The sequence below is a fragment of the Anomaloglossus baeobatrachus genome, chromosome 1 (assembly GCF_048569485.1).
Source record: "Anomaloglossus baeobatrachus isolate aAnoBae1 chromosome 1, aAnoBae1.hap1, whole genome shotgun sequence".
NCBI classification, from domain to species: Eukaryota; Metazoa; Chordata; class Amphibia; order Anura; family Aromobatidae; genus Anomaloglossus; species Anomaloglossus baeobatrachus.
The window spans coordinates 328,454,065-328,481,521 of record NC_134353.1 but is presented as its reverse complement, the minus strand read 5'-3'; the positions used below and the strand labels follow the sequence as shown (position 1 = coordinate 328,481,521).

At 42.1% G+C, this 27,457-nt stretch overlaps 1 protein-coding gene across 9 annotated transcripts in view; it reads right to left on the bottom strand.

The window, feature by feature from the left end:
• The window catches only part of WDFY3 (WD repeat and FYVE domain containing 3), a 388,800-nt gene that overhangs the window by 183,403 nt on the left and 177,940 nt on the right, over positions 1 to 27,457 (bottom strand). For all 9 annotated transcript variants that reach the window (XM_075351922.1, XM_075351959.1, XM_075351945.1 and 6 more), the window contains 5 exons: positions 12,403 to 12,569; positions 10,205 to 10,672; positions 9,443 to 9,544; positions 7,604 to 7,797; positions 1,547 to 2,004 (listed from right to left, as the gene is read on the bottom strand). In XM_075351922.1, the coding sequence (XP_075208037.1) occupies positions 1,547 to 2,004; positions 7,604 to 7,797; positions 9,443 to 9,544; positions 10,205 to 10,672; positions 12,403 to 12,569 (1,389 nt within the window). The remainder of the gene's footprint in view (positions 1 to 1,546; positions 2,005 to 7,603; positions 7,798 to 9,442; positions 9,545 to 10,204; positions 10,673 to 12,402; positions 12,570 to 27,457) is intronic.

Genomic DNA, 27,457 nt, shown 5'->3' with positions numbered 1-27,457 from the left:
CCAGTTGGTCATCAGAGCTGCATATTACATCAGCCCCAGCAGAACTCTGCAGCAGCGGCCGCCAAATCTGGCCGCAAACCGCAAGTGGCGTAGTCACTATAAACCAACTTTTTATTTTCAATTCGCCTTTTACTTTCTGACCGACCCCCAGGGTCCGGGACCGGCCACGACCATCCTCCTGAGTGTCGCACACGCCCGAGACCGAGTACCCCAAGCACTGGGGCGGGTCAATAACATAATAATGTATACGTAATAAACTGTTCACAAGCTTTTCATGACGTAGGCATGGGTCACTCCAGGGATATAATGGCATCATTTATTGAAAAAGATCATGGTACATATTAGGATGGCTGTGACAGATGGCATAGTGGCAACTGCCACCTCCAGGAGCTCATATGTAAAACGTATACCACATGGTTTCTGGTTACTGGATTCCATGGAATGGAACAATGGGGTCTACTTTGCTATTCAATAACTTTGCTATTGTGGAATAGTACATTATACAAGCCAGCCTGAGTACTTTCAACTCTTGCCTAACTAAAGAAGCCATACAGACATGTTCAGTGTGGACATTTGGAGCATATCTGGGATACACCTTAGGCTAGTTTCACACTTGCGTTCAGCGCATTCCGTCACTATGGAGAATAGCGCAGTCCGTTAACGAACTGCGCTATTCTCCATAGACTTGTATGGACGACGCACTGTAACGCAAGTATCTGCGTTGCATCTGCTGGACGACGCAGCGTCGTTATTTTGACGCTGCGTCGGGCGGATGGAACGCAGCATGTAACGTTTTTCTGCGCTTGGCGGAGTGTCAAAAAAACGCAACCTGCAGGAATCCATTAGGCGTCCGTTGTTTTTATAATGGACGCCTATGGTGGCGGATTCCGTTAGAATGCGCCATTTGACGGATTCCGTTAACGTAGCTGTCTTTACACAACTGCACATGCTCAGATGTGTAAAGCCAAGGAAAAAAAAACTACAATGGATTGTGTTATTTTGTACGATCTGTAGCATGCGTTGTGCCACTATATGCAACGCATCCGTTGCATGCGTCACACAACGCAATGCTACGGATCCCGTCCAACGCAAGTGTGAAACTAACCTTAACAGCGAACCCAATGTTATGTGAACAGGGCCTTGATCAGGTAAAAATGGATAAATGATTGCTAACCACCGATCCTCCACCCCCAGTAACTTCAACAATGTTCAATATATTTTGCTCAGAAAAGCATACGAGGAAAACAAATATAAAAGTTAATTCTAAACTACAGAAAACATACGTTTTTTAAATCTATTATCTACAAAATATCCTAGCTGGAGCTTTTATGATCACAATATTTCTTAATATATGTTTACTAGCACGTACTACTACAAAATGTCTTGTACAGCGATAATCACACCATACTAAATATCCACCAGGATGATAAAACAGCACAACACAAGATTTCTCACTTAATGGAAACTTCCCGGAATAATAGAATACTATGGCGTAGAATCATTTTCTTTAGATATTTATAATATAGATATAGAGTTATAAACTTACCTATCAAACGAGTCAGTAGATAATTTATACAGATATACAAAAAGTTTGCTGCAGTGCCTCAATACTGGGCACACCGAGTCCAACTGCACCAGGTCTTCTTCTAGAAGTCTCTGAAATGGTTGATTATTGGATGGGAAGACATTTGATGGTTTGATTTTGCGACATTCAGCAAAGCAGCCAAGCAGCCGAATAGCGTCAGCCAGTTTTTCATACTGGATCTCGGTTCTGAAAAAATGGGAGTTTGCAGGTTCATATCGCATAGCTGCTGTTAAAGTGCAGAAAACAGTGTGCAGAAGTTCAAAGACTTGGTTCTGGTTCACTTTCTCCCAACCATTCCGGGATGGGCAACTAAGAGACTTCTCCATTGCAACTAACAGAGATGTGACATAGACAAATCCACCAACTTTCCGAAAAACAGTCCTTGTTCGGTGACTTTCCCTCAGAACTATTAATAGTGCCTATAACACAAAAACAACAACATTTCAGATTACAAAAATATTGAATCCGATACATCAAAGTAAGTAGAATGAAAAATCTCTACATGATGCCCCCTCCAACGTTTGCACCTGCCTCCTCAGGCTATGTGCCCACGGGAGCTCACACCTGTGGATTTTGCTGCGGGAAAACCTGCGGATTTATCTGGATTTTCTAAATACATCCGCAGGTTTTAGCAAGTACAGACACTCCCTATGTTATCCTATGGGACATGGGGAGTGCTGTGTCCATGCTGCGGTATATGTGCGGCTGCGGAATATGCTGCGGATGTGCCGCAGCCACACGTAACTGCATGTCAATTATTCCCGCGGATTTACCTGCGGAAATCCCGGCCCTCCACCATGGAGAGAGAGGGCGGGACTTCCGCAGGTAAGTCGCATGAATGTCTGCAGGTTTTCTGCAGCTATTTCGCTGGAATCGCGCAGCATTGGATAGCTGCGGATTCCGGGGAGCTGCAGACGTACCTGCTGATATATCCACAGGTGCAAGCTCTCGTCGGCACATAGACTTAAGGTACCGTCACACTAAGCGACGCTCCAGCAATCCCACCAGCAACCTGACCTGGCAGGGATCGCTGGAGCGTCGCTACACGGGTTGCTGGTGAGCTGTCACACAGGCAGATTTCACCAGAAACCAGTGACCAGCCCCCAGCCAGCAGCGACGTGTGGAAGCGATGCTGCGCTTGGTAACTAAGGTAAATATCGGGTAACCAACCCCATATTTACCTTGGTTACCAGCGCATACCGCTTAGCGCTGGCTCCCTGCACTCCTAGCCAGAGTACACATCGGGTTAATTACCCGATGTGTAGTCTGGCTACGTGTGCAGGGAGCCAACACTGACAGCGTGAGAGCGGCAGACGCTGGTAACGAAGATAAATATCGGGAAACCAAGGAAAGGGCTTCTTGGTTACCCGATATTTACATTGGTTACCAGCGTCCGCAGAAGCCGGCTCCCTGCTCACTGCACATTCAGTTGTTGCTCTCTCGCTGTCACACACAGCGATGTGTGCTTCACAGCGGGAGAGTAATAACTAAAAAATGGTCCAGGACATTCAGCAACAACCAGCGACCTCACAGCAGGGACCAGGTTGTTGCTGGATGTCACACACAGCAACATCGCTAGCAACATCGCTGTTGCGTCACAAAAGTCGTGCCTCAGCAGCGATGTTGCTAGCGATGTTGCTTAGTGAGACGTGGCCTTTATACACAAAAATGTTCCTTCCAGCTACCGTACGACCCCAAATAATACAAACACCTTCCCCGCTCCACTTTCTCTCCATTAAAAGGTTTAATGGTAGCACAAATGGTAAAAACTTGTGCAAACATGGTGCACAATACTTGATAAGAATGTTAGACACTTTTCTCTTACACCACCTCCTCGCTGATACGCCACCAAAAGTTTTCACTAATGAGGAGCGAGTTTCGAAATACTCGGATTTGCGATACTCGTAACGAGTACTGTCTAATACTCGCATATTCATTCCGAATAGTGTGTGCAATGCAAGTCAATGGTTAATACGCACAATGTAATGAGTAACCCGAATTCCGCACTATTTGTGCGGGTAGCGAATAGTACGGCATTCAGGTTACTTATTACATTGCGAGTTTTTCCCCAATGACTTGCATCACACACACTTTTCGGAATGAATACGCGAGTATTAGACAGTATTCGTTACGAGTATCGCGAATTCGAGTACTTCGAAACTCACTCATCATTAGTTTTCACTTTTCACCCAAAAATGTTGCACTTGTAAAGTTGTCAAGTCTTACAGCTTTGAGCTTCACATGTATCAAAATTGACAAGTTAGGCAAACAGGCTCCAATTTATAAAGAACGGCAATTTTCAGGCAGGTCCTAATGAGGTGGCGTGTTGGAGTCGGACAATCCTGATTAATTAAAAGGCGTACAGAGCTGAAAGATGCATTAAATTAATTGCATGAATTGGGGGCATCTTGCACTCGTGGACCTTGAATCAAGACTGGTATATAGAACGCCAGACTTTATGAATTCACCCCGTGTGCCTTCAATTCAGTTACTTGTGTTCTGCCAAGTCCAAATATATTCTACCAATAATTAATGGATCTTATAGTAGCATGAGTGGCTGCAGGTAACTTTAATATCTGTCCTGACAATCTATTAGAAAGCTAAAATATGATGTTTTGCAGCTAACTGTAATCAGTTCACGGACTTGTAGAACAGCATTTGTCTGCGAACAGGTTTGTCTTCTTTGTCTCAAGAACGATTTTGATAACCATATAAAACTTTAAGGAATAGTTTGATAGCTAGCGTTCCTTTAACACTGATCTGTCACCAGATTTCACAATACAAACTGCAAATATATTTATATAGATCTCTTCTTAAGGGGGCTTTACACACAACGACATCGCTAACGAGATGTCATTGGGGTCACGTAATTCGTGACGCACATCCGGCCTCGTTAGCGACGTCATTGCGTGTGAAACGCACGAATGACCGTTAACGATCAAAATTACTCACCTAATCGTTGACACGTCGTTCTAATCTCAAATATCGTTGCTGCTGCAGGTACGATGTTGTTCGTCATTCCTGCGGCAGCACACATCGCTATGTGTGACACCGCAGGAACGAGGAACAACATCGTACCTGCGGCCGCCGGCAATGAGGAAGGAAGGAGGTGGGCGGGATGTTACGGCCGCTCATCTCCGCCCCTCCGCTTCTATTGGGCGGCCGCTTAGTGACGTCGCTGTGATGCCGCACGAACCGCCCCCTTAAAAAGGAGACGGTTTGTCGGCCACAGCGACGTCGCTAGGCAGGTAAGTCCGTGTGACGGGTCCTAGCGATGTTGTGCACCACGGGCAGCGATTTGCCCGTGACGCACAACCGACAGGGGCGGGTGCTTTCACCAGCGACATCGCTAGCGATGTCGCTGTGTGTAAAGTGGCCTTAAGACTTACTGATGATGGTGTAGTTACTTTGAAAATCCAGGTCAATATGGCTGAATAATTCAGATTTTAAAGTGACCTTTATGAGTCTAGCTAAGGGGTGCTTCACACATAGCGAGATCACTACCGAAATCGCTGCTACGGCACGGTTTTGGTGACGCAACAGTGACCTCATTAGCGATCTCGCTGTGTGTGACACTGAGCAGCGATCTGGCCCCTGCTGCGAGATCGCTGCTCGTTACACACAGCCCTGGTTCGTTTTCTTCAAAGGCGCTCTCCCGCTGTGACACACAGATCGCTGTGTGTGACAGCGAGAGAGCGACGAAATGAAGCGAGCAGGGAGCAGGAGCTGGTATCTGGCAGCTGCGGTAAGCTGTAACCAGGGTAAACATCGGGTAACCAAGGTGGTTACCCGATATTTACCTTAGTTACCAGCCTCCGCAGCTCTCACGCTGCCTGTGCTGCCGGCTCCGGCTCTCTGCACATGTAGCTGCAGTACACATCGGGTTAATTAACCCGATGTGTACTGTAGCTAGGAGAGCAAGGAGCCAGCGCTAAGCAGTGTGTGCGGCTCCCTGCTCTCGCGGTTATGATCGCTGCTTCGGCTGCTGTGTTTGACAGCTAAGCAGCGATCATAACAGCAACTTACAAGGTCGCTGTTACGTCACAGAAAATGGTGACATAACAGCGACCTCGTTGTCGCTGTCGCTTAGTGTGAACCAGCCCTAAAGAGTGAGAGAGCTTATGAGTCTGCGTATATTCAGTCTCTGCCCTCTCAGCTTGCCGCTAAGCTGCAGCTTATACTAAGCAGTGCGAGATCTCAGCAGCAGGATACTGAGGAGTTGTCAATTAGGTTATGTGGGCGGAGAGTGAATTTGAATTCTATTAATGGATTACACGACCATTTGTAGATGGATTTTTACAGCAACTACAATAGCTTTACCTGATCTAAGAGATCTCTGTAATCATGTATACAATTTATGTTGTGAAATCTGATGTCAAGTCTGCTTTAAAGGGCAATTATACTGTAGTTTCAATTAACTTTTCAGAATAAGCAGTCGTGTGTATGTGTCTGTGTACGTGAGGAATAACACCATTTATGGCCATTATATATCTTGTAGTCTGCATTTTCACACCATTTTCCAACGGTCATCTCTCTCTCTCTAAATTTGCGATGGACTCAGCTGGTGGGATCAGACTTCGTTAGAGAATTTGGGGACATTACCCCCATAACAGTGTCAGCAGCAGATCCTCGCCCCATAACAGTGTCATGACCACACTTTTTGCTTAAAATTTTATTTTCCTCTTCCAAAACCAGGGTGTGTCTTACGGTCCGGTCCGTTTTATAGTATGACAAATACGGTAATTTTAATCATTAGATCTTGGATTAATAATAATTCCCACAATTGGATATTTTATTTATTTATTATTTATTTTTAAATGTTCCTGTGCTGAGATAATCTTATGTATGTGCCCCTGCTATGTACTGTGTAATGGCCGTGTCTGACTGTGCAGGGACATGGTCTGATCATACCACAGCTCCTGGGCAGGTGAGAAACTAAAAAAAGTTTACAGACATTACAGAACGGGATCGCAAATAATTCTTTGAGGTAAAATTTTTTGAAAAACAGGCAGGGGAATGTTTTACATCACAAAAAAAAAGAAAATCCGCTGTGATCCCATGCTGTAATGTCTGTATACTAATTTACGGTCTCCCCTGCAAAGGAGCTGTGGTATAGCTCATCTGGGTCAGGGAGAATGCAAAAGAGTATAAATACACTACCGCACGAGATCACAGCTGATTCTTCCTCTTAGGTAAAGCATTTCCCTCCCTATTTTTTTTTAAAAAAAGTTTTACCTCAATGAAAGAATAATTTGCAATCTCATACTATAAAGTCTGTATACTTTTTTACTTCATCCTTGACACAGGAGACGTTATATGATCAGACCATATACCTGTAGGGTCAGACACCGCGATTACTCAGTACATAGTTGGAGGGGCACGTAAATAAGATTATCTCAGCGAAGGAACATTATTTTTAAACAAATCCAATTTTGGAACTTATTATTTTAAGATCTATTGATTAAAATGAACTTTAAAATTAACTTTTTTTTTGTGGGAAATCCCCTTTAAGTGAAGGGACTTTATTCTGTTATTTATGTGTTGATGGGGGTGGGGATTTGATTCAGCAAGTTTACATATTTTTGACCATATGGGCAATGACACAACAGGGTTAAGAGCTCTGGGAATCTGCTGCGCACTACAGCATGCTAATGGCTCAGCAATCAAAGCTAGTATACAATCAGTTTTATGGCGGCTGCCGAACCTGACATTTAATAGGCTCAATTTGTTTTTGCAGAGAAAAAAAAAATAGAAATGTTAATTATTCATCATGTTGTTATCTATGAGTAAGTGTGATACATTAAAATTATTATTGGATACAGATATAATTAATTTAAACCACGCTGGATTATGGAAATGTGAAACGGTGATGGCAATTTATAATAAAACAAAGCTAGACAGAGCTAAGTGAGAGGAGTCATCATTTTTGTGAATGTTGCCATCTGTTCGCTCTTCGATTTATTTCCACTCCAAGAGACAAGAAAATGTCGGATCGTCAGAAACTTCGTAGCACCTTACCCTCAGAATATCGGTCTTAAGCTGCAGTTCTGTCGAAGGTGCCGAATGCATCAGTCCTAAAAGGGTCCCCATGTCATCATCTCCGCTAGGAGACAACATTAGCTGTTGGATCACCATGAGTGCGTGCTCTCTACACTGGGGGTACTTGACAATGTTGTGCACACACCTCGCACCTCCAAACTCTCTGAAGACACCTACGAAAAACAAAGTTAGTCTGACCATGTGTAGAAAGAATGAGTTAGTACTAAACTGTGTCAGGCTCTCAGAAGCGTAACTAGCATCATTTTTTGGTTGTTTCTCAGGTTGAACAATTAATTACAGCATGTGATTCCGGTCTTACAATTATTATTTTTTTTTTGCATATTACCGGAAACTCAAATATGGCATCCATTCTTTTGATTCTTTCACTTAAAAGGGCTGTACAGAACAAAATAACCAGCACTACCATATGCTGAACACGTAATACAATAGCAGCTATACAATAATAGCCAGCATTGCCTTCTGCATTGCACGGGGGTACGTGCTACTCTGCCCTAGAGCTGGAACTGGCGAGTGGCACATCCTGACCGGATGGTCCTAGGATTGGGACAGTAAAAATCGTGAACCAATGCTTTTCAATATATACCCAGTATACATCAAAATGAAATGATGTTACATCAAGCCTCAATCAGCCATAACAAGTCAGAGAGATACCGTATTAATACTATAGATACATTCATGATCATACCAAGTTATAACTATTTCTTCTATTTTCTTAAAGAGGTTCTCCAGGAATAGAAGAAAATAATTAAAGGAAAGGTAATGTCATTCGAAATATATTTCTAAATACATTTAGTCAATCAAAATTGTTTTGTCTAGAGTAGTTATTTCCAGGAAAAATGCTTGAATCCCCCATTAACTTCCAATGTACTCGGGGGCTCAAGTCACGCCCGTCCTTGTGCTCTTACCAAGTACGGCAGTGCTCCCTCATCACTAATTAGGAGTACTGAGCACCCGAGTATTGTAGTGCCCACATCACTAGTTACGAGTACCTGAGCATGGTAGTGCTCACTCATCACCAGTTACGAGTACTGAACACGCAAGCATGGTAGTGCTCGCTCATCACTAGTTACGAGTATCAAGCACCCGAGTATTGTAGTGCTCATTCATTACGAGTTACGAGTACTGAGCACCCGAACATGGTAGTGCCCGCTCATCACTAGTTACGAGTACCAAGCACCTGAGCATGGCAGTGCTCACTCATCACTAGTTACAAGTACCAAGCACCTGAGCATGGTAGTGCTCGCTCATCACTAGTTATGAGTATCAAGCACCCGAGTATTGTAAAGCTCACTGATCATTAGTTACGAGTACCGAGCACCCAAGCATGGTAGTGCTCACTAATCACTAGTTACAAGTATGGAGCAGCCGAGCATGGTGGTGCTCGCTCATCACTAATTACAAATACCGAGCATCATCACTAGTTATAAGTACCGAAAACCCGAGCATGGTAGTGCTTGCTCATCACTAGTTACAAGTATCAAGCACCCGAGTATTGTAGTGCTCACTCATCACTAGTTTCAAGTACCAAGCACCTGAGCATGGTAATGCCTGCTCATTACTAATTACAAGTAGCAAGCACCCAAGCATGGTAGTGCTCGCTCATCACTACTATAGAGGTAATCACTATAGAATTAAAATGGCCATCACCTTGTTACACTGACAGAAACCTGTCCTAGAATGTTAGGTCAGATGCAGTGAGCATGAGTAGTTGGAAGCTCCCCTGCTGTGACCTGGAGATACTTATATAGTTATTCTTTGTATGGTAGATCTTACTCAAACAAAATGTGGCAAACTTACCAGCATTGGTATTTGATCCTTGTAGTAAAACTGTAAGAGTTTCCATTACCACTAATGCCAATTGCCTTTGGTCCTCAGTTGACTGCATTACCGTCGTGGAGCCTATCAAAGCACAGTTATGATAAAAATTGTGAGCAGCACAAGTATAAAATGAAACACATTTGTCATAAAAAAAATGCACAAAGGCTATAAACAAAAGCGTGCAAAACAGGGATGACAGGACCCAGTTTCATGTGGCTGGTTGGGTCACCTATCCTGTAGAAAGGTAAGAAATGTTTATCCATATCCCAAACCTTGTAAAACCTCCTAAAATGCTGACATTTCAGTATACGGTGGAGGTTTCTTTACTCTAGAAGAAGCAGAGTACACAGGAATACAAGATTTTATAGACTCTAGGAGCCAGAAAGACCATTCTTGGCCAATTTTAGTGGCCAAAGACATCAATACAAAAGTCTTTAAAAAGTTAGACGTCAGTGATAAAGTTCTTGGGCACCTGTCTTCTGGGCAGAGTCCAGCAGTGCATTAGTGGATATATCTTAAAGAGCATAAATTATTGTGGAGGTTAAGAAATAAAAAGGGACCCCCAACTTGTACGTGAAACAGTTCAACAATACAGATACCGCACAAGAATTACTCATAATGCACTAATGTTTTTCTGTACAATTGATATAAGCATACATTATTAATACTTATCTAAAGGTACAATAAAACGTTGGGTTGTAATACCACTTCCATAATAAAAGTAAAGCATTACGACTCTACCTTGTTCAATATACGCTTGAGCGGGGTCTTTCAGTACAGCAGCATACTTGTGCAAAAGGTTGACCATTACTTCCAAGAGTCCCACCTCTTTGAAGACGTCTTTAAAAATGTGGTGATGCCGAATAAATTTTAAAAGTGTTTTAGTGGCAATAATGCTACAGGAAAAAGAGGTGCTGGACTTTAAAAGGATGCTGACGCTTATCAGTTCTTTGCAAGGGATATAATTCAAGCTGAAAACAACAAACTCTAGCATCTCAAAGTATTTCACTTGGGCATCGGGCAGTTTGGTAATCTTCTCGGCAAATTGGGATAGAGTGTGCTGGGATTCCAGAATGAAGTAATTGGCATTGTCTGACATGTATATATTAGTGATGGCATCCAAGATGATCTGTGCAAGGTAGCAAGTCTTTGCTTTAAGAAATGCATTCTGGAGGACTGAAAAGGCTTGAATGTTCCTCACACTCAGACCTGAAAATAGAGAAAGTATTGGAACTGGTCATCTTAAGTGAAATATGGTCATGCACAACACTTGCCAATAAACAGGGCTGTTTATGAAGATCCTCGTCTATTCCTTAGGTATTTCACATTGTATGGTTCTCCATAGCAAAGATTTAAAAAGGACCCACTTTTTTGGTTTACAAAGTAGCGAGAATAGTGCTATAGTAAAAAGGTCTCCTCAACATTGGCTTGTCCTCAACCATACGAGTTGTCACAGACGGGACTACCTGCCTTCAGCGGTATGACTCTCCACAGCTGCCACGAGTTTTGACCATTCACAGTCTACAACAAGACATCAATACTGCCAATATTACAGATATAACACTAGAACAGTGCCTATTTGGATAGCAGAAGATCAGGTGTGTCATATCTTACACTATTATTATTTTATATCTTGATTCGCCACATTAATTGGAACCGGTCATCAGAACTTACTCCTACAAAGTATGATTAACACTTTATCAGCCTCGTAATCCCCTCTTTAATATCGGTGTCAGCTCTAAACAATAAGTGCATGTGTTTAAAAACGAAGTATAATTGTCCCTGCTCTTCCCCGCTTGTAGTTAACTGACTATTCCAGGAACACTTGTCAATCAATGCCACTGTAAATGCCCACTACAATGTAACTGACATACCGGCATGTGCAGGGAGAGTGGGGAGGCGGAGAAGAAGCTGTCCCTATTCTCTACCTCCCTGCTCTCCCCGCTAATGCCGGTATCTTAGTTACACATCTACAGGCGTGCTCCTCTGTGCAGTGACAGCGGTCCTGGTCTAGACCGGTGACCACAGGACTTTACTCAAGATGCACAAGTCCAACTAAATGGCCACCAATTCTTATTGGTTCTTTCTTACGGAAAGTTAGGTAGCCAAGCATTTTTTAATGCTTTCATTTTAATTTCCTGTCTTCTCAGTCACAAATGGTAAAGGAGTTGTCTCATTGGCCATGACCCTTCCAGGGTTACCACTCCAATTTTCTTTCCCTGCACTCTGGATGCTGTAGACAAATGAGTGTTTCTCCAGCTTTTCCTGCTGCATTTCAGAACAGCTTCAGGCAGTAACCTATGTGATACACCACTGGAATCAGAATCTCCTTGCAAACAAGATGTTGCTGACAGATACCCTTTAAAGACTGGACAGCATTACTTTTTCTAAGCTCCCAATGATGAGTGTACATTCATTAAAATAATGCTTGGATATCTAACTTTCCGTAAGAAACAACCAATAAGCACCATTTATTTATGCACTTATACGCTTCCATGCTTCCTAACCTCATGAGAATCACCCCTTGCAAAACCAGGGGTAGATAAATTACTTTCATTATACTGTCTTAATGAAGAACACTGTGCTGAGAAGTATACCGGATTTCTATTTGACAAGGTTATATAACTTCCCAAGAACAAAACAGCATGAGATTTAGCTAACAGCATAAATCACAATGCAAAACGTACCCTAAAACCTAGACAAGGTAGCAATTCACGGTCATAGAGCTTGGAAGAGTAATCTGAAGTACACGCTACAGATAATATACAGTAGCACTATATTATTATTTGGTGATTTTCTCCCATCAAATAAACAGGATTATTGGGTCACTTTTTGGGACTTTGAGCTTGGTGCAGTGTAACCATGCAGCTCACAGAAGCTGCCATGTTCCAAGCCGCTAGAATTTGGCAAAAAATTCAAATGGAAATTCACATTCTTACCTTTTCCAGCAGGCTGCGGAACAGCAAAGCCTGGCAACAAAAAAGGCGCCCCTGTGGTTAAACCGGCTGGTTTCAGTTCATTGACACCGTATGTTGTTAGAGAAGTAATTAGGTTAACCAAGTCCTTCAGTGCATCTTTGGATTCGTTCTCTTTAGCTTGTTCTAGCCTACAGGAAAGACAGCATTACATTTCCTTCATGCAGCATGCATTTAATTGCAACTAAATATAGACAATATAGCTTCTTCGTGCAGAAAGACATATGGTGCTGGGGGAAACACACATACAGCTTTATAGACATACTTTTCAGTCCACACAAAAACATATTGAAGTGTCTGCACCCAACACATTTACAATGTTACCTTCTATACAATTCCCAAAGGATCAGCCATTTTCAACTAATATTCTTATACAGTTTGTTTTTATTTCATAGACTTATCTAAACTTGCTTCACCTCATACACAAATTACACAACTGTCTTAACAGAAACATGTACAAGAAGACACACAGATGGCCAAGATGCAGTCCACTGGAACCATCATGCACGGTCACATTTTTGCTAGTTTTGTTACATATAGCTGGAATGTCGACTACTTTTAGTATAATATATATACATACATACATACATACATACATACATACATACATACATATATATATACACACACACACACATACACATACACACATATATACAGTACAGACCAAAAGTTTGGACACACCTTCTCATCTCTAGAACAACTATTAAGAGGAGACTTTGTGCAGCAGGCCTTCATGGTAAAATAGCTGCTAGGAAACCACTGCTAAGGACAGGCAACAAGCAGAAGAGACTTGTTTGGGCTAAAGAACACAAGGAATGGACATTAGACCAGTGGAACTCTGTGCTTTGGTTAGAGGAGTCCAAATTTGAGATCTTTGGATCCAACCACCGTGTCTTTGTAGAAAAGGTGAACGGATGCACTCTACATGCCTGGTTCCCACCAGGAAGCATGGAGGAGGAGGTGTGATGGTGTGGGGGTGCTTTGATGGTGACACTGTTGGGGATTTATTTAAAATTGAAGGCATACTAAACCAGCATGGCTACCACAGCATCTTGCAGCGGCGTGCTATTCCATCCAGTTTCCGTTTAGTTGGACCATCATTTATTTTTCAACAGGACAATTGACCCCAAACACACCTCCAGGATGTGTAAGGGCTATTTAACTAAGAAGGAGAGTGGTGGGGTGCTACGCCAGATGACCTGGTCTCCACAGTCACCAGACCTGAACCCAATCGAGATGGTTTGGGGGTGAGCTGGACCGCAGAGTGAAGGAAAAAGGGCCAACAAGTGCTAAGCATCTCTGGGAACTCCGTCAAGACTGTTGGAAGACCATTTCCGGTGACTACCTCTTGAAGCTCATCAAGAGAATGCCAAGAGTGTGCAAAGTAGTAATCAAAGCAAAAGGTGGCTACTTTGAAGAACCTAGAATATAAGACAGTTGTTTCACACTAAGTATTTCATTCCACATGTTTTAATTCATAGTTTTGATGCCTTCAAATGTGAATCTACAATTTTTAGAGTCCTGAAAATAAAGAAAACTCTTTGAATGAGAAGGTGTGTCCAAACGTTTGGTCTGTACTGTATGTATATATATATACACACACACACACACACACATACATGTATATATATATATATATAGATATATATATATATATATATATATATATATAGATATATATATATATATATATAGAAAAGCCTGTGTCACATTATCGGATATCCATACTATCATTCATACATAGTAAATTGGAAGGAGAGGTTCTCAAGAAGGTCCTTGGTGGGGTTATGTTGAAGAAGTAAAAAAAGACACTAGATATAGGACTCAGTTGAAAACTATAATTCAAGCTTTCCATTTGATTAAAGAGAGCTCATCATCAGAAAATTAACAATTATTTAAAACAAGTTTTTGTGCTACATGTATGTAAAAAAAAAAAAAAAAAAAAAAGAAGAAAATGGCAATTTTTTATTTTTGCAACATCGTTATAGGAAAAAAATAATCTTACATTTTTCACACTGACCACTAGGAATTTTTTTTTTAACTCATACTTCCTGTCCTTTCAGGAGGAGTTTGCATTTTTTTTTTTATCAGCAGAGGAAGAGGTTACAGTGACAGGTAACACCTCTATATACAGCTGATAACACAGGATCCTCTAATTTTGTCATAACTGACCCTGCTCCTCCTCCCTTTGCAGGGGCTCATTAGATACGTCAATACAAAAAGATAGGGCTAGGATCTGACCATTCCAGTTATGTACATGTGTTGTTTCCTGAAACATCAAGAAGCTAAAGCTGGCTTCACACATAGCGACAACGACAACGACGTCGCTGTTACGTCACTATTTTCTGTAACGTAGCAGCGACGTCCTGTCGCTGTCACTGTCGCTGTGACATCCAGCAACGACCTGGCCCCTGCTGTGAGGTCGCCGGTCGTTGCTGAATGTCCTGCTTCATTTTTTACTTTTTGCTCTCCTGCTGTGAAGCACACATCGCTGTGTATGACAGCGAGAGAGCGACGAACTGAAGCGAGCAGGGAGCAGGAGCCGTCTTCTGGCAGCCTGCGGTAAGCTGTAACCACGGTAAACATCGGGTAACCAAGAAGCCCTTTCCTTGGTTACCCGATATTTACTTTAGTTACAGCGTCCGCCGCTCTCACGCTGCCAGTGCCAGCTCCCTGCTCCCTTCACACGTAGCCGGATTACACATCGGGAAATAAGCAAAGGTTTGCATATTAACCCCATGTGTACTGTGGCTATGAGTGCAGGGAGCCAGCGCTAAGCGGTGTGCGCTTGTAACCAAGGTAAATATCGGGTAACCAGAGAAGCACTTTGGTTGGTTACATGATATTTACCTTAGTTACCAAGCATGGCATTGCTTCCACAGCGACGCGTGTCGTTATGATCGCTGCTGCGTCTGCTGTGTTTGATAGCTAAGCAGCGATCATAACAGTGACTTACAAGGTCGCTGTTGCGTCACAGAAAATGGTGACGTAACAGCGACGTCGTTGTCGCTATGTGTCAACCCGGCTTAAGTCTAAAAAAGCTCCTTTGACTAGTGTGAAAATTACATTTTATTTTTTTTTTTAATCGTGTGAGAAAAAAAAAAATTTGACAGCATTTTTTCGAAATACATTTAACATAAAAACTGAACAAAATCTTCATTTAATGCAATTACATATTTGATGTTACACTATAAAAGCCAAGAGCACGCAAAGACCACATCGAAAATCAAATACCCCGAAGGTTATAAAATTAGCATATGTAAGCAATAGATCAATAATACTAAGAGAAACCACCAAAATGTCATTGTATCAATTTCATTACAAACCTCTCCTTTCTATTTCAATGCCCATCTACAAACACTTAACATAAAAAAAAAATATACAGTGTGTCCACCCATATCCTGTCCACCGCCATTAACTTGAGAATGGCGGCAGCTATAGGCATAGAAGTGGTGTCTAGGTATAGTAAAGTTAACCCAAGTTAATGGCAGTGGACAGGATATGGGAGGACACACTGTATATTGATCAAAAATTGGGTTAACATTGGCAAATCTATTTGTTCAGTCTTGGGAACCTTTGAAGAGAATCCAGGAGAGATCTTAGAAGTGTAAATCAGAGCCAGAATCAAAATTACCTAGATGTTAGAAAATCTGAAAACTAAATTGGCAACATCTTCTAGAAAATCAAAGCTGATCCTACAACAGTAGCTGTTCGCAGACACACTCCATCCAATCTCATGGAGCTAGAGCTATTTTGCAAAAAAGAATGGGTACAAATTTCAGCCTCCAGATGTGTAAAGCTGGTAGAGACATACCCAAAAGACTTGTAGCAGTAATTGCAGCGAAAGGTGGTCCTACAAAGCATTGACTCAGGGGGGCTGCATACAAATGCATGTCCCAATTTTCAGATTTATATTTTAAAATATTTAGGAAACCATGTGTCATTTCCTGTACACTTCACAAATACTTGCTGCTTTGTGTTGGCATATCACAAACTCCCCCACAAAATAAATTTAAGTTTATGGGTGTACCATGAAAAAAAACAAACGTTTTTCAAGACATTGTAGCATTGTCCCTTATTCCATAGTGTCATTATGTAAAATGTCACCCCATATTACAGAGACCGCTGATAATATATAGCATCTTCTTCCCTTATTACATAGTGTCCTCTCCTGTTCTGTATAGCGCTGTCCCACACTGGAGAACTCTCTCAGTCTCCCTTTATCTGGAAATGTGCACCAAAGTGCCTGTGGGTACAACATGTGACCCATCTGATGACCACTCTCCTCCATTGTCATTAGGTGAGTGGAGGGGCCCACAGTTAAAACTGCTAGGAGCACAGACTACCTTTAATCTGCCCTGGTGCAGGACTAATCAGCAATTGCTGGAAACAAATGCAGATACAATTATTGTTGTACAAGAAATTCACACCAGATACTTAAAGGGAACCTGTCATCAGAAATTTGGCTTTCAACCTAAAAGATTCCCCCTCTGCAGCTCGTGGGCTGCATTCTAGCAAGGTTTCTATACTTTTTGTGCCCCCTTTTAAACCAAAATAAATACTTTATAAAACTGTACCTTTCGGTTTGAAAATCTTGTAAATCGTCCATGGGGGCGGGCCGTGTGACGTCCGTTGCTGTATCTGACGCTGTCCCCCATGCTCCAAATCATCCCTCAGAACGCCGCCCACTGCGCCCGAGGTCCCGTGCACGCCGGGACACCTAGTGATGTGGTCGCAGGCATGAGAGTATGGGCGGCGCTGTGATTGCATCGCAAGTGCCGCCCATACTCTCGTGCCCGCCCTTTCCCCACTGCCTCCAGCGTTCTGCGCCGGCCCGACGTCACCTCCTTCCCATCGTACCCTGCAGCAGGAAATAGATGGGAGGAGCGGAGCAGGCCACTACAGGAGAAGCGGAGAGGATCTGAGCGACGTACAGAGGGGAGAGCGCGCCCACGAGAGTATGGGCACGCACTTGCGATGCAATCACAGCGCCGCCCATACTCTCGTGCGTGCGACCACATCACCAGGTGTCCCGGCGTGGGATGATTTGGAGCATGGGGGACGGCGTAAGATACAGCAACGGACGCCACACGGCCCGCCCCCATGGACGATTTACAAGATTTTAAAACCGAAAGGTACAGTTTTATAAAGTATTTATTTTGGTTTAAAAGGGGGCACAAAAAGTATAGAAACCTTGCTAGAATGCAGCCCAGGAGCTGCAGAGGGGGAAACATTTAGGTTGAAAGCCAAATTTCTGATTACAGGTTCCCTTTAAAGGAAAAGTTCACATATCTTAGACACTCAAGCGTGTGACATTGGATAATTTTCCTCAATACTCAAAAAAAATAAACTTTATCATTATACAGTATATTAAAATTTGTTAGATTTGGTTCTCTTTTTCTACTTTTAGGACTTGTGTGAAAATTGGATGTAGTTTTGGGTCATATTTATGTTGAGATATGGTAACATTTTCAAGGGTTCACAAACCTTCAAGCACCATTATAAGAATATATTTAAAGAGAACCAACCACCAGGATTTTGCTATATGAAGTAAAGGCAGTACAATGCTGGCACCATGGTGCTGAATCCAGGCATACCTGTTGTAGAAGATGGGATACTTGGTTGCAGAAATCTCTTTAATCAAAGTTGCAGAAATGCACTGCATTTTGATGTGTGCAACGGGGGCAGGCCTTTGTGGGTCGGGTGATCGTTGTAAAGTCTGGCGCTATTTTATTGAAGACAGAATCACTGTCAACAACAGTAATGGCAGCAAGAGATTTAAATAAAGAAAAAAGGGGGTAAATGATAGCGGAAACTGGAAGTTGACTTTACACCAAGGACCCGACCCACAAAAGCCCGTCCCTATTGCACACATTAATCAAAGTGCACCAAAATATGTGAAAACACACAATGGAGTATGATAATCCAATAAATCTATTTGAGGTATATAAATAGCATACAAACATATATCAGAGAAAAGAACTCTGTAAAATAATACACAGTAGAAAAAAGAGACAATAAGAGACAATTAATCAAAGTGCAGTGCATTTCTGCAACTTTGATTAAAGATATTTCTGCAACCAAGCATCAGATCTTTCTACAACAGGTATGCCTGGATTCAGCATCTTTGGCTGCTTTCACACATCAGTTTTTTGCCACCATTCACAATCCGGCAAAAAACATGAAAAAACGGATCGGGCGTCTGTTGCCGCCGGATCCGTTTTTTCCCCCATAGACTTTCATTAGCGCCGGATTGTGCCTGATGGCCTTGCGTTTCATCCGTTTTTTGCCGGATCCGGCAAAATGTACTTGTGCGACGGCCGGATGAAACGTTGAAGTGAACGTTTTTGTGACCGGCAAAAAAAACGGATCACGCCGGATCCGGCGCCGTACGGCATGTTTTATAATGGAAGCCTATGGACGCCGGATCCGTTTTTTTTTAACTGAGCATGCTCAGTATCACACCGGATCGGTCAAAAAAACTGAAGGAACTGATGGAAAAAACTGATGCAACTGATCAGTTTTTTCGCCGGATCCATCGCATCAGTTTTTTCGCCGGATCGTGCCTGATTGCAAAAACCTGATGTGTGAAAGCAGCCTTAATGCCAGTATGGTCCTGCTTTACCTCATATAGAAAAATCCTGGTGATTGGTCCCCTAACAATATCAATGAGCCATGTGTATTCATTTCAGTTGATACACAGGAATGTAAAGTCAATGAAAATTAAATAAAGAGCACAAATATAGTATCTAAAGGGACACAATGAATCTCCTGGGCTGCAATGTTAAAGGGAACCTGTCACCATAAAATTGCTGTATGATCGCCAGACATAATGTTATAGAGCAGGAAGAGTGGAGTAGATTTGATATATGGTTTTGTGAGAAAAGATTCAGCATAGCTTGTGCTTTAGTTGTCTAAACCTCTGCTCTTTCTGAGATTTTCAGTCCTATACATAAAGAAAGCTGTCAGTCACTGAGGGGACCGCCCACTGGACTGAAAGTCTCAGAAAGAGCCGATGCATAAATAATGAAAACAACGGTAATACTTAATCTTTTCTCAGAAAACTATATATTACTATATCTACTCCACTCTCTCTGCTCTGTAACATGATGCCGGCAAATGTGGCTGCATTTTCATGGTGACAGGTTCCCTTTACAGCTGTGAAAGCGCTCCTCTCTAAAATGCAATGTGCCATGTTTAATACTGGAGCCATTTATATGACAGAAGAACCTTTTGGACCATCAGGCACCAAGGATCTAGTGTTACTGCTATGACTCTGATCGCATTCTTATTTTCTATCAGGGTGTAAGATATTCAAGCCTTCACGGACTCCTCAGGTTGACTGACATCAGTTTAAGACCATGTTTGTCGTGAAGAGTGGCTTCTGTCTATGAAATGGCAATTGAAAAACATAGTTACATTCAGTGCACGTAAGAAGCTGCCAGCCACGCTGAGAAATGTCCATCTTCCGCTAGATAATATTGGTAATAGCAGAGTGATGCTTGTGCTTTGGTTTCTAGCGCTTTGAACTTTCTATATATCTGTCCACTCGTTCACCGAGCTTGTGTTTCCGAGTGTGAAGCATCGGGCACCTCTGCGATAAGCGGCTTTTGTCAGAGGATAATTGCTGCTGCAATCTGGTTACCGCAGTGTTCAGATAAAGAGAACATTGGGAACAATTGGAGAAAGCAGCGTCCTGTGTGCACCGACATTATCAGTGCAGTAAAACCTGGGGACATTTGGATCTACAGCTGTAGGAAAGGGGATTAGGTCTTACCAACTGAAATCAGAAGACTGCTACCAATTACTTACTAAATGATGGCCGACAGGTATTATTTTCATCACTCAGCTAATCTTTATTATTTTTTTTTTCAATGGCATGAGGAAATATTAGAACAAAAAACTACTGTAAAATGAGTGAGTCAATCGGAGACAACGTTACCTTATTAACGATATATTCACTGACAATCAAAATCACCTGAAACTATTTCTTCTATTAGTGTCCTACCTGCGCTTGCTATCATTCATTGTCTATTTCCAGTGGAAAAGAATCTGTCCTAATCCTAATGGACAACACAAGTATAAAAACAAACAAACCGTGAGTACCGAATATGTCATATACTATGTGGCCAATATATTATGGCTATAGTCAGTGACTGGCGGCAGCACTCATATGCCTTTCCAAACAGCGTGAGTACATAGATTAGTGAAAGTGTTGGGATGCTGAATTGAAAAGACTTCTGATTCTTGTTTTATTTCAGTGTCTGGGCAAATGCTTTAATCCAACCAAGGCCTCCTTCACACGTCCGTGTCCCCGGTATGTGTTTATTGGTGCGTTTGCACACGTACCGGAGACACGGACACACGTAGACACATTAAAATCAATAGGTTAACTCATACATCAGTGTTTTCACATGGACCTTGTGTCCGTGTGGACCATATGTGTGTCCGTGTGTGCTCCACACGTAGACATGTCCAGTTTTCCTCCAGCAGCATGGGTGTCACACGGACCATATGGAGCACACACACTGATGTGATCCGTGTGACATCAGTGTGACAAATGTCTGTGAAATAAAATGATTTTCTATATTTGCCTGTCTCCAGTGCTGCTGTCTTCGGCCCTGCTGTCCCTTGCTTCTGACCCCTGCTCATTATGCTCATTGCATAAAGTATGCACTGCACCAAGGACCGGAAGCCACAGCAGCGCCGGAGACAGCAGCACCATGGACAGGTAAGTATAAAAATTCAGGCTGTCCGTGTGCTATAAGGATGTCACAAGGATAGCACACTGACGGCACAAGCTGAACACACACATGGACACACGCACACATACACACCTACACCACGGACCGTGCAAAACGTATGTGTTTTACACGGACATGCGAAAGAGGCCTAATTCAGTATGTTTATTCTTTTTGCAATTTAAACCATTTATATTTTTCATCTTGGCTTCTCAATCTAAACACTCAGCCCTATGGAGTATAGGAACCTGTAGTTTAGAGATAATCATTGAATTCTATGGAAAGAGCTGTCTAGGCATGCTCTATGATCTGTGCAGAGGTCACTGTACAGGGAGGGGGAGGATGTAGTGCGCTGTGACATCACCTTTTGTCAATGGCGTCTCTAATGTTTACTATATACATGAGTTATACTTCATTGTAATCCTATTATAGAACCTACAAATGCTGACAGCAAGCTATTAGGCCAATATAATAGTCTGAAAAAATGCAGTCCATATACAGTACAAAAACCTATAGAATTGACTACAAATGAATTAAAACAACTGTATTGTTCAAAAAACATACAAAGAAAATCCACAAGAAGGTATATGATGTCACAAATGGTATTGGCACAATACACACTAAACTAAGGGCACCATCCAAAAAAGTAAAATAAACCAAGTGTGATGGGAACAGGCTGTGGTAATTGAAAAGAAAAAGAAATGCACATGGTAGTGGATGGCTATGTAAGGTATGGGTGGTATGAATCAGATAAAATGGGGATTTGAGTCACAAAGCCTAAACTGTTATGTCATACCATATAAATAAGCTAGTGCATAATATGAAGAATGGAAAACTCAAAATCATGACCATTCACAGACCATGAAATACCAAAATACAGAGTTAACACAAACGCGTCTGGCGGATATTTAAAGCAAGTACACACTACGCACTTACTTTGTGTAAACCTGCATTTTGTAATTTCATGGTCTATGTGTATGTTCATGATTTAGACTTTTAGGTACTTCATAGTGTGTACTACCTTCTCTCTATGGTATGGCATGATATCAGTTTTAGGAGTTTATGTGAATTTAATCCCAATTTATTATTTTGTCTCTTTACAACATATTACATGAATGCAAATTACACCAAAGTAACATACATTGTCAGAAGTGCATGAAATGATTCTTGTAATATAAGCTGTGGAGTGAGTAGCTGCGTAATATAAAATTTAACTTTTAATAATTCATTAACATACAAGGGAACAGACAACATAAAACACAAAAAGCCATCAGCCTGATATAGTGAGGCAATGTAGTATTGATCCAAGATAGCCAATCAGGCAACAATAGTGCCTGTAGGGTGCAAGCAAATATCGGGATGAAATGGTAACAAGTCCAGAAGGTGAATAAACACCAGGATGTCAGGACTAAATTATTAACCAATATGGTACCTCTATGTAAAATGAAAAGGGGTGCAATATAAATCACTAACACCCATTACATGAGGCGTCTAAATAATATTAGAACAATCTCACCGGTGCTGCATAATGGTCCGGCGAGGATGTTCGAATCACAATTGCTGGATCTCCAAAGGGGAGCTATCAGGCATAGCTACACCACACCCCTTAAGGTGGTGTCACACACCGCGACGGCGACAAAGACGTCGCTGCTAAGTCACCATTTTCTGTGACGTAGCAGCGACGTCCCATCGCTGACGCTGTGTGTGACATCCAGCAACAACCTGGCCCCTGCTGTGAGGTCGCCAGTCGTTGCTGAATGTCCTGCTTCATTTTTTGGACATGGTGCTTCACAGCGGGAGAGCACATTGCTGTGTGTGACAGCGAGAGAGCGACGAACTGAAGCGAGCAGGGAGACGGCGTCTGGCAGCCTGCGGTAAGCTGTAACCAAGGTAAACATCGGGTAACCAAGCGAAGTGCTTAGCTGGTTACCCGATATTTACCTTGGTTACTAGCGTCCGCCGCTCTCAGGCTGCCAGTGCCGGCTCCCTGCTCCCTGCACGCGTAGCCAGAGTACACATGGGGTAAATAAGCAAAGGTTTGCTTATTAACCCGATGTGTACTCTGGCTAGGAGTGCAGGGAGCCAGCACTAAGCGGTGTGCGCTGGTAACCAAGGTAAATATCGGGTAACCAGCGAAGCATTTTGCTTGGTTACCAGATATTTACCTTAGTTACCAAGCGCAGCATCACTTCCACGCGTCGCTGCTGGCTGGGGGCTGGTCACTGGTCGCTGGTGAGATCTGCCTGTTTGACAGCTCACCAGCGACCATGTAACGACGCAGCAGTGATCAAGATAAGGTAGGTCGTCAGTCGTGAACGCTCCTGCGTTGCTACGTGTGGCCCTAGCTTTAATTGCTGACCCGTAGATGGCGTGCTCGAGTCTCCCTAAGCGTTTCATTATACACTTATCGGGGGAGCTGAACTGGAACATAGCACAAATAACACCTCTAAACAGAGGTAGACACCAGGTAATTAAGGGGTATTGTTACATATTGTTACCATTTCATCCTGATATTTGCTTACACCCTAGAGGCACTATTGTTGCCTGATTGGCTATCTGGGATCAATACTACATTGCCTCACAATATAAGGGTGACGGCTTTTTGTGTTTTCTTTTGTCTGTTCCCCCGTATTTTAATGGAGTATTAACAGTTAAATTTTATATTACCCAGTTGCTCACTCCTTTGGATTTTTGGGGTATTTTGCTCTATGCTATTGATTTTTGTAATATAAGCTCTACTAAAAAGTATTCTTTAATATCCAACTGGTTTATATAGAGTCATGTCTTCTGCATAACCAATATGAATGTCATAATAAAAATTTGGATACCCTGGAGACATCAATGATAATAACAGGCATGTACTACAAAAACACAACAGTAAACTATTAACTAAAGATACAACTGCAGAAAAGGATTCCTAATGACATACATATCCCTTCAAATTGTATTCCCTCTTGAATACCGGAGAAATCCATTAGGTGTTCAGATTTATCTCTCTAATAACTTGAATTACTTAGGTGGTTATGGGGTTAATTGCCTGTGGTAATTGTTAGGATTGAAGAGGTCAAAAGATACCAGACCTTCGCATGGCCCCTATTCTAATAAACTGTCCTCTCATATCAGATAACTGTTTTAATGAGAACTACCCAGGACGGTAGAGTCGGGGGCAACCCCCACCTATCATAGGGCTATCATTTTCCTTACAAGGAACATGGTTTCCCTGAGGAAAATTCTCATATGATGATTTCAGGTTTCAGAACGGAAGATGTTACAAAGGGTACAAACACCACAGCACACACAATTACACAAAATAAAAGGGGAGTAAAGAAATAAAATTACTAAACCCGGGTCATAGAAATAGCTTTAGATTTATAAACAAAGGAACTCCAATGAAATGTGGAACAATCCTACACAGCTATGTACCTTCCTGGCATTGAGCAAGAAGACGATTCCCTCTTCTATATTTATTAATGAACAGTCATTCCCACATTCCTCCCACTGGTGACCTCATGTAGGGGCTGTTTGTTGGATGTGCTTGGCCCTTCTGAATTTTATGAGGTCGATAAGTTTTACGATATCTTTGCCGCTGGAGTTCACAGGCAGGAGATATCACAGTCCTCTTTCCTATTATGATTTTATCTGTTCATAGATGACAATATTTATGCCATGTTTTCCATCTGACCGATATCCATTTGGTGGGACTCCGGCATCCTCCAGCAACGCAGAATGAGGTTTTGCGTTTGCACTTCGTTATGCATTTAAAAATATGACTTTCCTATTTATTATATTAATGCAGTTCATACAACCTCCCTTCATAAATTTCTAGAAGGGGAAAGAAAGGATTTAAATCTCTCTAGTTTTCTGTTCAACTCCTGCTCTCATCACTACTGGTCGTAAATCTGTCCTTCTGCCACAATCTTATACATTCAGACTGAGGCTTGGCTCATATTTGTTATTTTAATTACCTGTTTCCCAAAGGAGGTGGTCAGCTGCATAGGAGTCATTTAGTGGTCGAGTGTTAGATTGTAAACTCCTTGGTTCATTTCCAAATTATGATGACGCCATGTTTTAAGAGACTGATCCTCTCATATCATCATTACCTTATGACACAGACGAAGAGCTGTGTTTCTATCTTTGCAATTTAGATGTCGGGCCAGGAAAGGTCAGGGATGAGCACCTGGAAAAGGGGCCCTTGCTGGGACTCTGTGGGCTCTTTCCACCACAAACGCAGAGGAGAATTCATCTTCTGGATTAAATTTCAGCCATATCTCCAGATATTGCTCAGGGTGCTGTCCCTTTTACTTTTCATGTAGAGCAATAATCCGAATGCTGTTGTGGCACATAGTTTTCCAGGTTCTCTGCTTTTTTGTGCCAGGCGTCATTTGATCTAGCCATTTTGGTTAGACCTGCAGCCATAGGAGACATTTTATCCTCTAGGTATGACACCCTTGTTTCAAATTCAGAAATGCGAGCCATTAAAGCTTGCATGTCTTTACGCAATAGTGTACCTCGTCTAACTTGCAAGTTAAGGAGTGTTTACAAATGGACATAGCATGCAACAACTGATCCGAGACTTTGAGTAGGATCAAATCACTTTGCCTCCCCTCCTCTTCATCATCATCATCCTGGGTCTGGCCTCTGTGTTATTCAGTAGATTTAGCAGTTAAGTACTGCCCCTCAGAGTACACAGGGTTTCAAGCAGCTCCCCTCTAGCAAACTCCTTGAGTTTTTCAGCCACAGTAGCATTTTTAGTCTGTTTGATTATTGCAGTAGTATGAGATAAGTGTAGTGGTATTGTATATGAAGACAAAGAGACAGCGTCTAATCTTTCAGCAGGATACATATGGGCCTGGAATGAAAAGATGCCAAAGCAAGCCAAATGCAGAATTGTGGCTATATCTTACTTGTCCTAGATTTATGTGCTCTATAACGTACACAAGAACTCCTGCACACTAGCCTGCCTTTTAAGAGAAGTTCTCCAGCACTATGTTCAATATGATCTGACCCCTGTATAAAGTTATTATTCCCAGTAGGGACAGAGCAGTAACACTAGGACCCAACTATCAAGGGTTTCCACCACCTTCACCCTCCTCCCCTGAGAAGAAGATTGCAACATTACCCTCTGCCTGTTATCAAATAGTCTGTGACATCTGCAGGTAGTTTAATGGAGAGAGGTGTCTGCGAGTGATCCATTCAGAAGCTCTCACCTCCGTTGTAATGTCTGACTTGGACGCCAAGATGGCTGCTGTCTCCACATGTATAACGGTCACACAGCTCTCTCTTTGGGGCTCCTTTAGCAGAATGATGTAATGGCCACCATCTCCCCGCAGCACTCTGTAAGCAGGATCTCAGTGGGGCCTACCTGAATGGAGCCCTCTCCGCAGCAGCTGCTATAAAGCCAAGCAAGTGCCTCACACATCCGGGATTATGATATGGGTCCTCAGGAACCGAGGAAATGAGGGAAATTGAGGATTAAATATAGGATGACAGGCGTTCTCCCTAGACACATCCGCTCAGCAGAAGAGCATTGCCACACACCCCCATTTTGTATCTTTAGCCAAATTCACACCACGCATACCATTTATTACCAGGTGCATTTATTTTTCTTTGACAACTACCATAGTCTATGCTTGATAAAGGGTGAAACTTGCTGTCTGGATGGAATAAAAGACTCTTTTGAAGATTACCCCTGGGACGCGGTCTTTCATTATATTATGTGCTAATTACCAAGTGGATCCCTTGGTTTTTTGACCTGCGTCCATTTTCCTTTTGAAAGATTCTAACTGAGGTGCTGCAAACAACTTGTTTTTTGCTAACCACCATAGTCTAGTCCCCTCACACACTTTGGTTTATTTTACAATTTTGGATTATCTAAATTCAGTATATATCGTGTTAATACCATCTGTGACCTCATATCTTTTTTGAATTTTCTTCAAAATTATATGACCCCACTACTTTGTACCTTTTTATGTATTTTTTGAACCAAGAAGTTATTGTAGTCACTTCTATAGGTGTTCGTGGTAGTCCTGTCTGAGTATAAATGGAGGACTAATGAAAAGTAGTACACAAGAAGAGTCTAATAAAAGGCTTAGTGAAATGTGAAAGATATAGAGAATATAGAAAATAAAAAATACACTACAAGTATTGAAAACTCGTGAAAACTTTTTATATTAAATAGTAGGTCATTTTTTGAGGATATAATTCCTTTAGGTCCTAAACCAATTCGTCAAGCTGATAGACACTACATTAGTTCCATGTTTGGTGTGAACACTGGC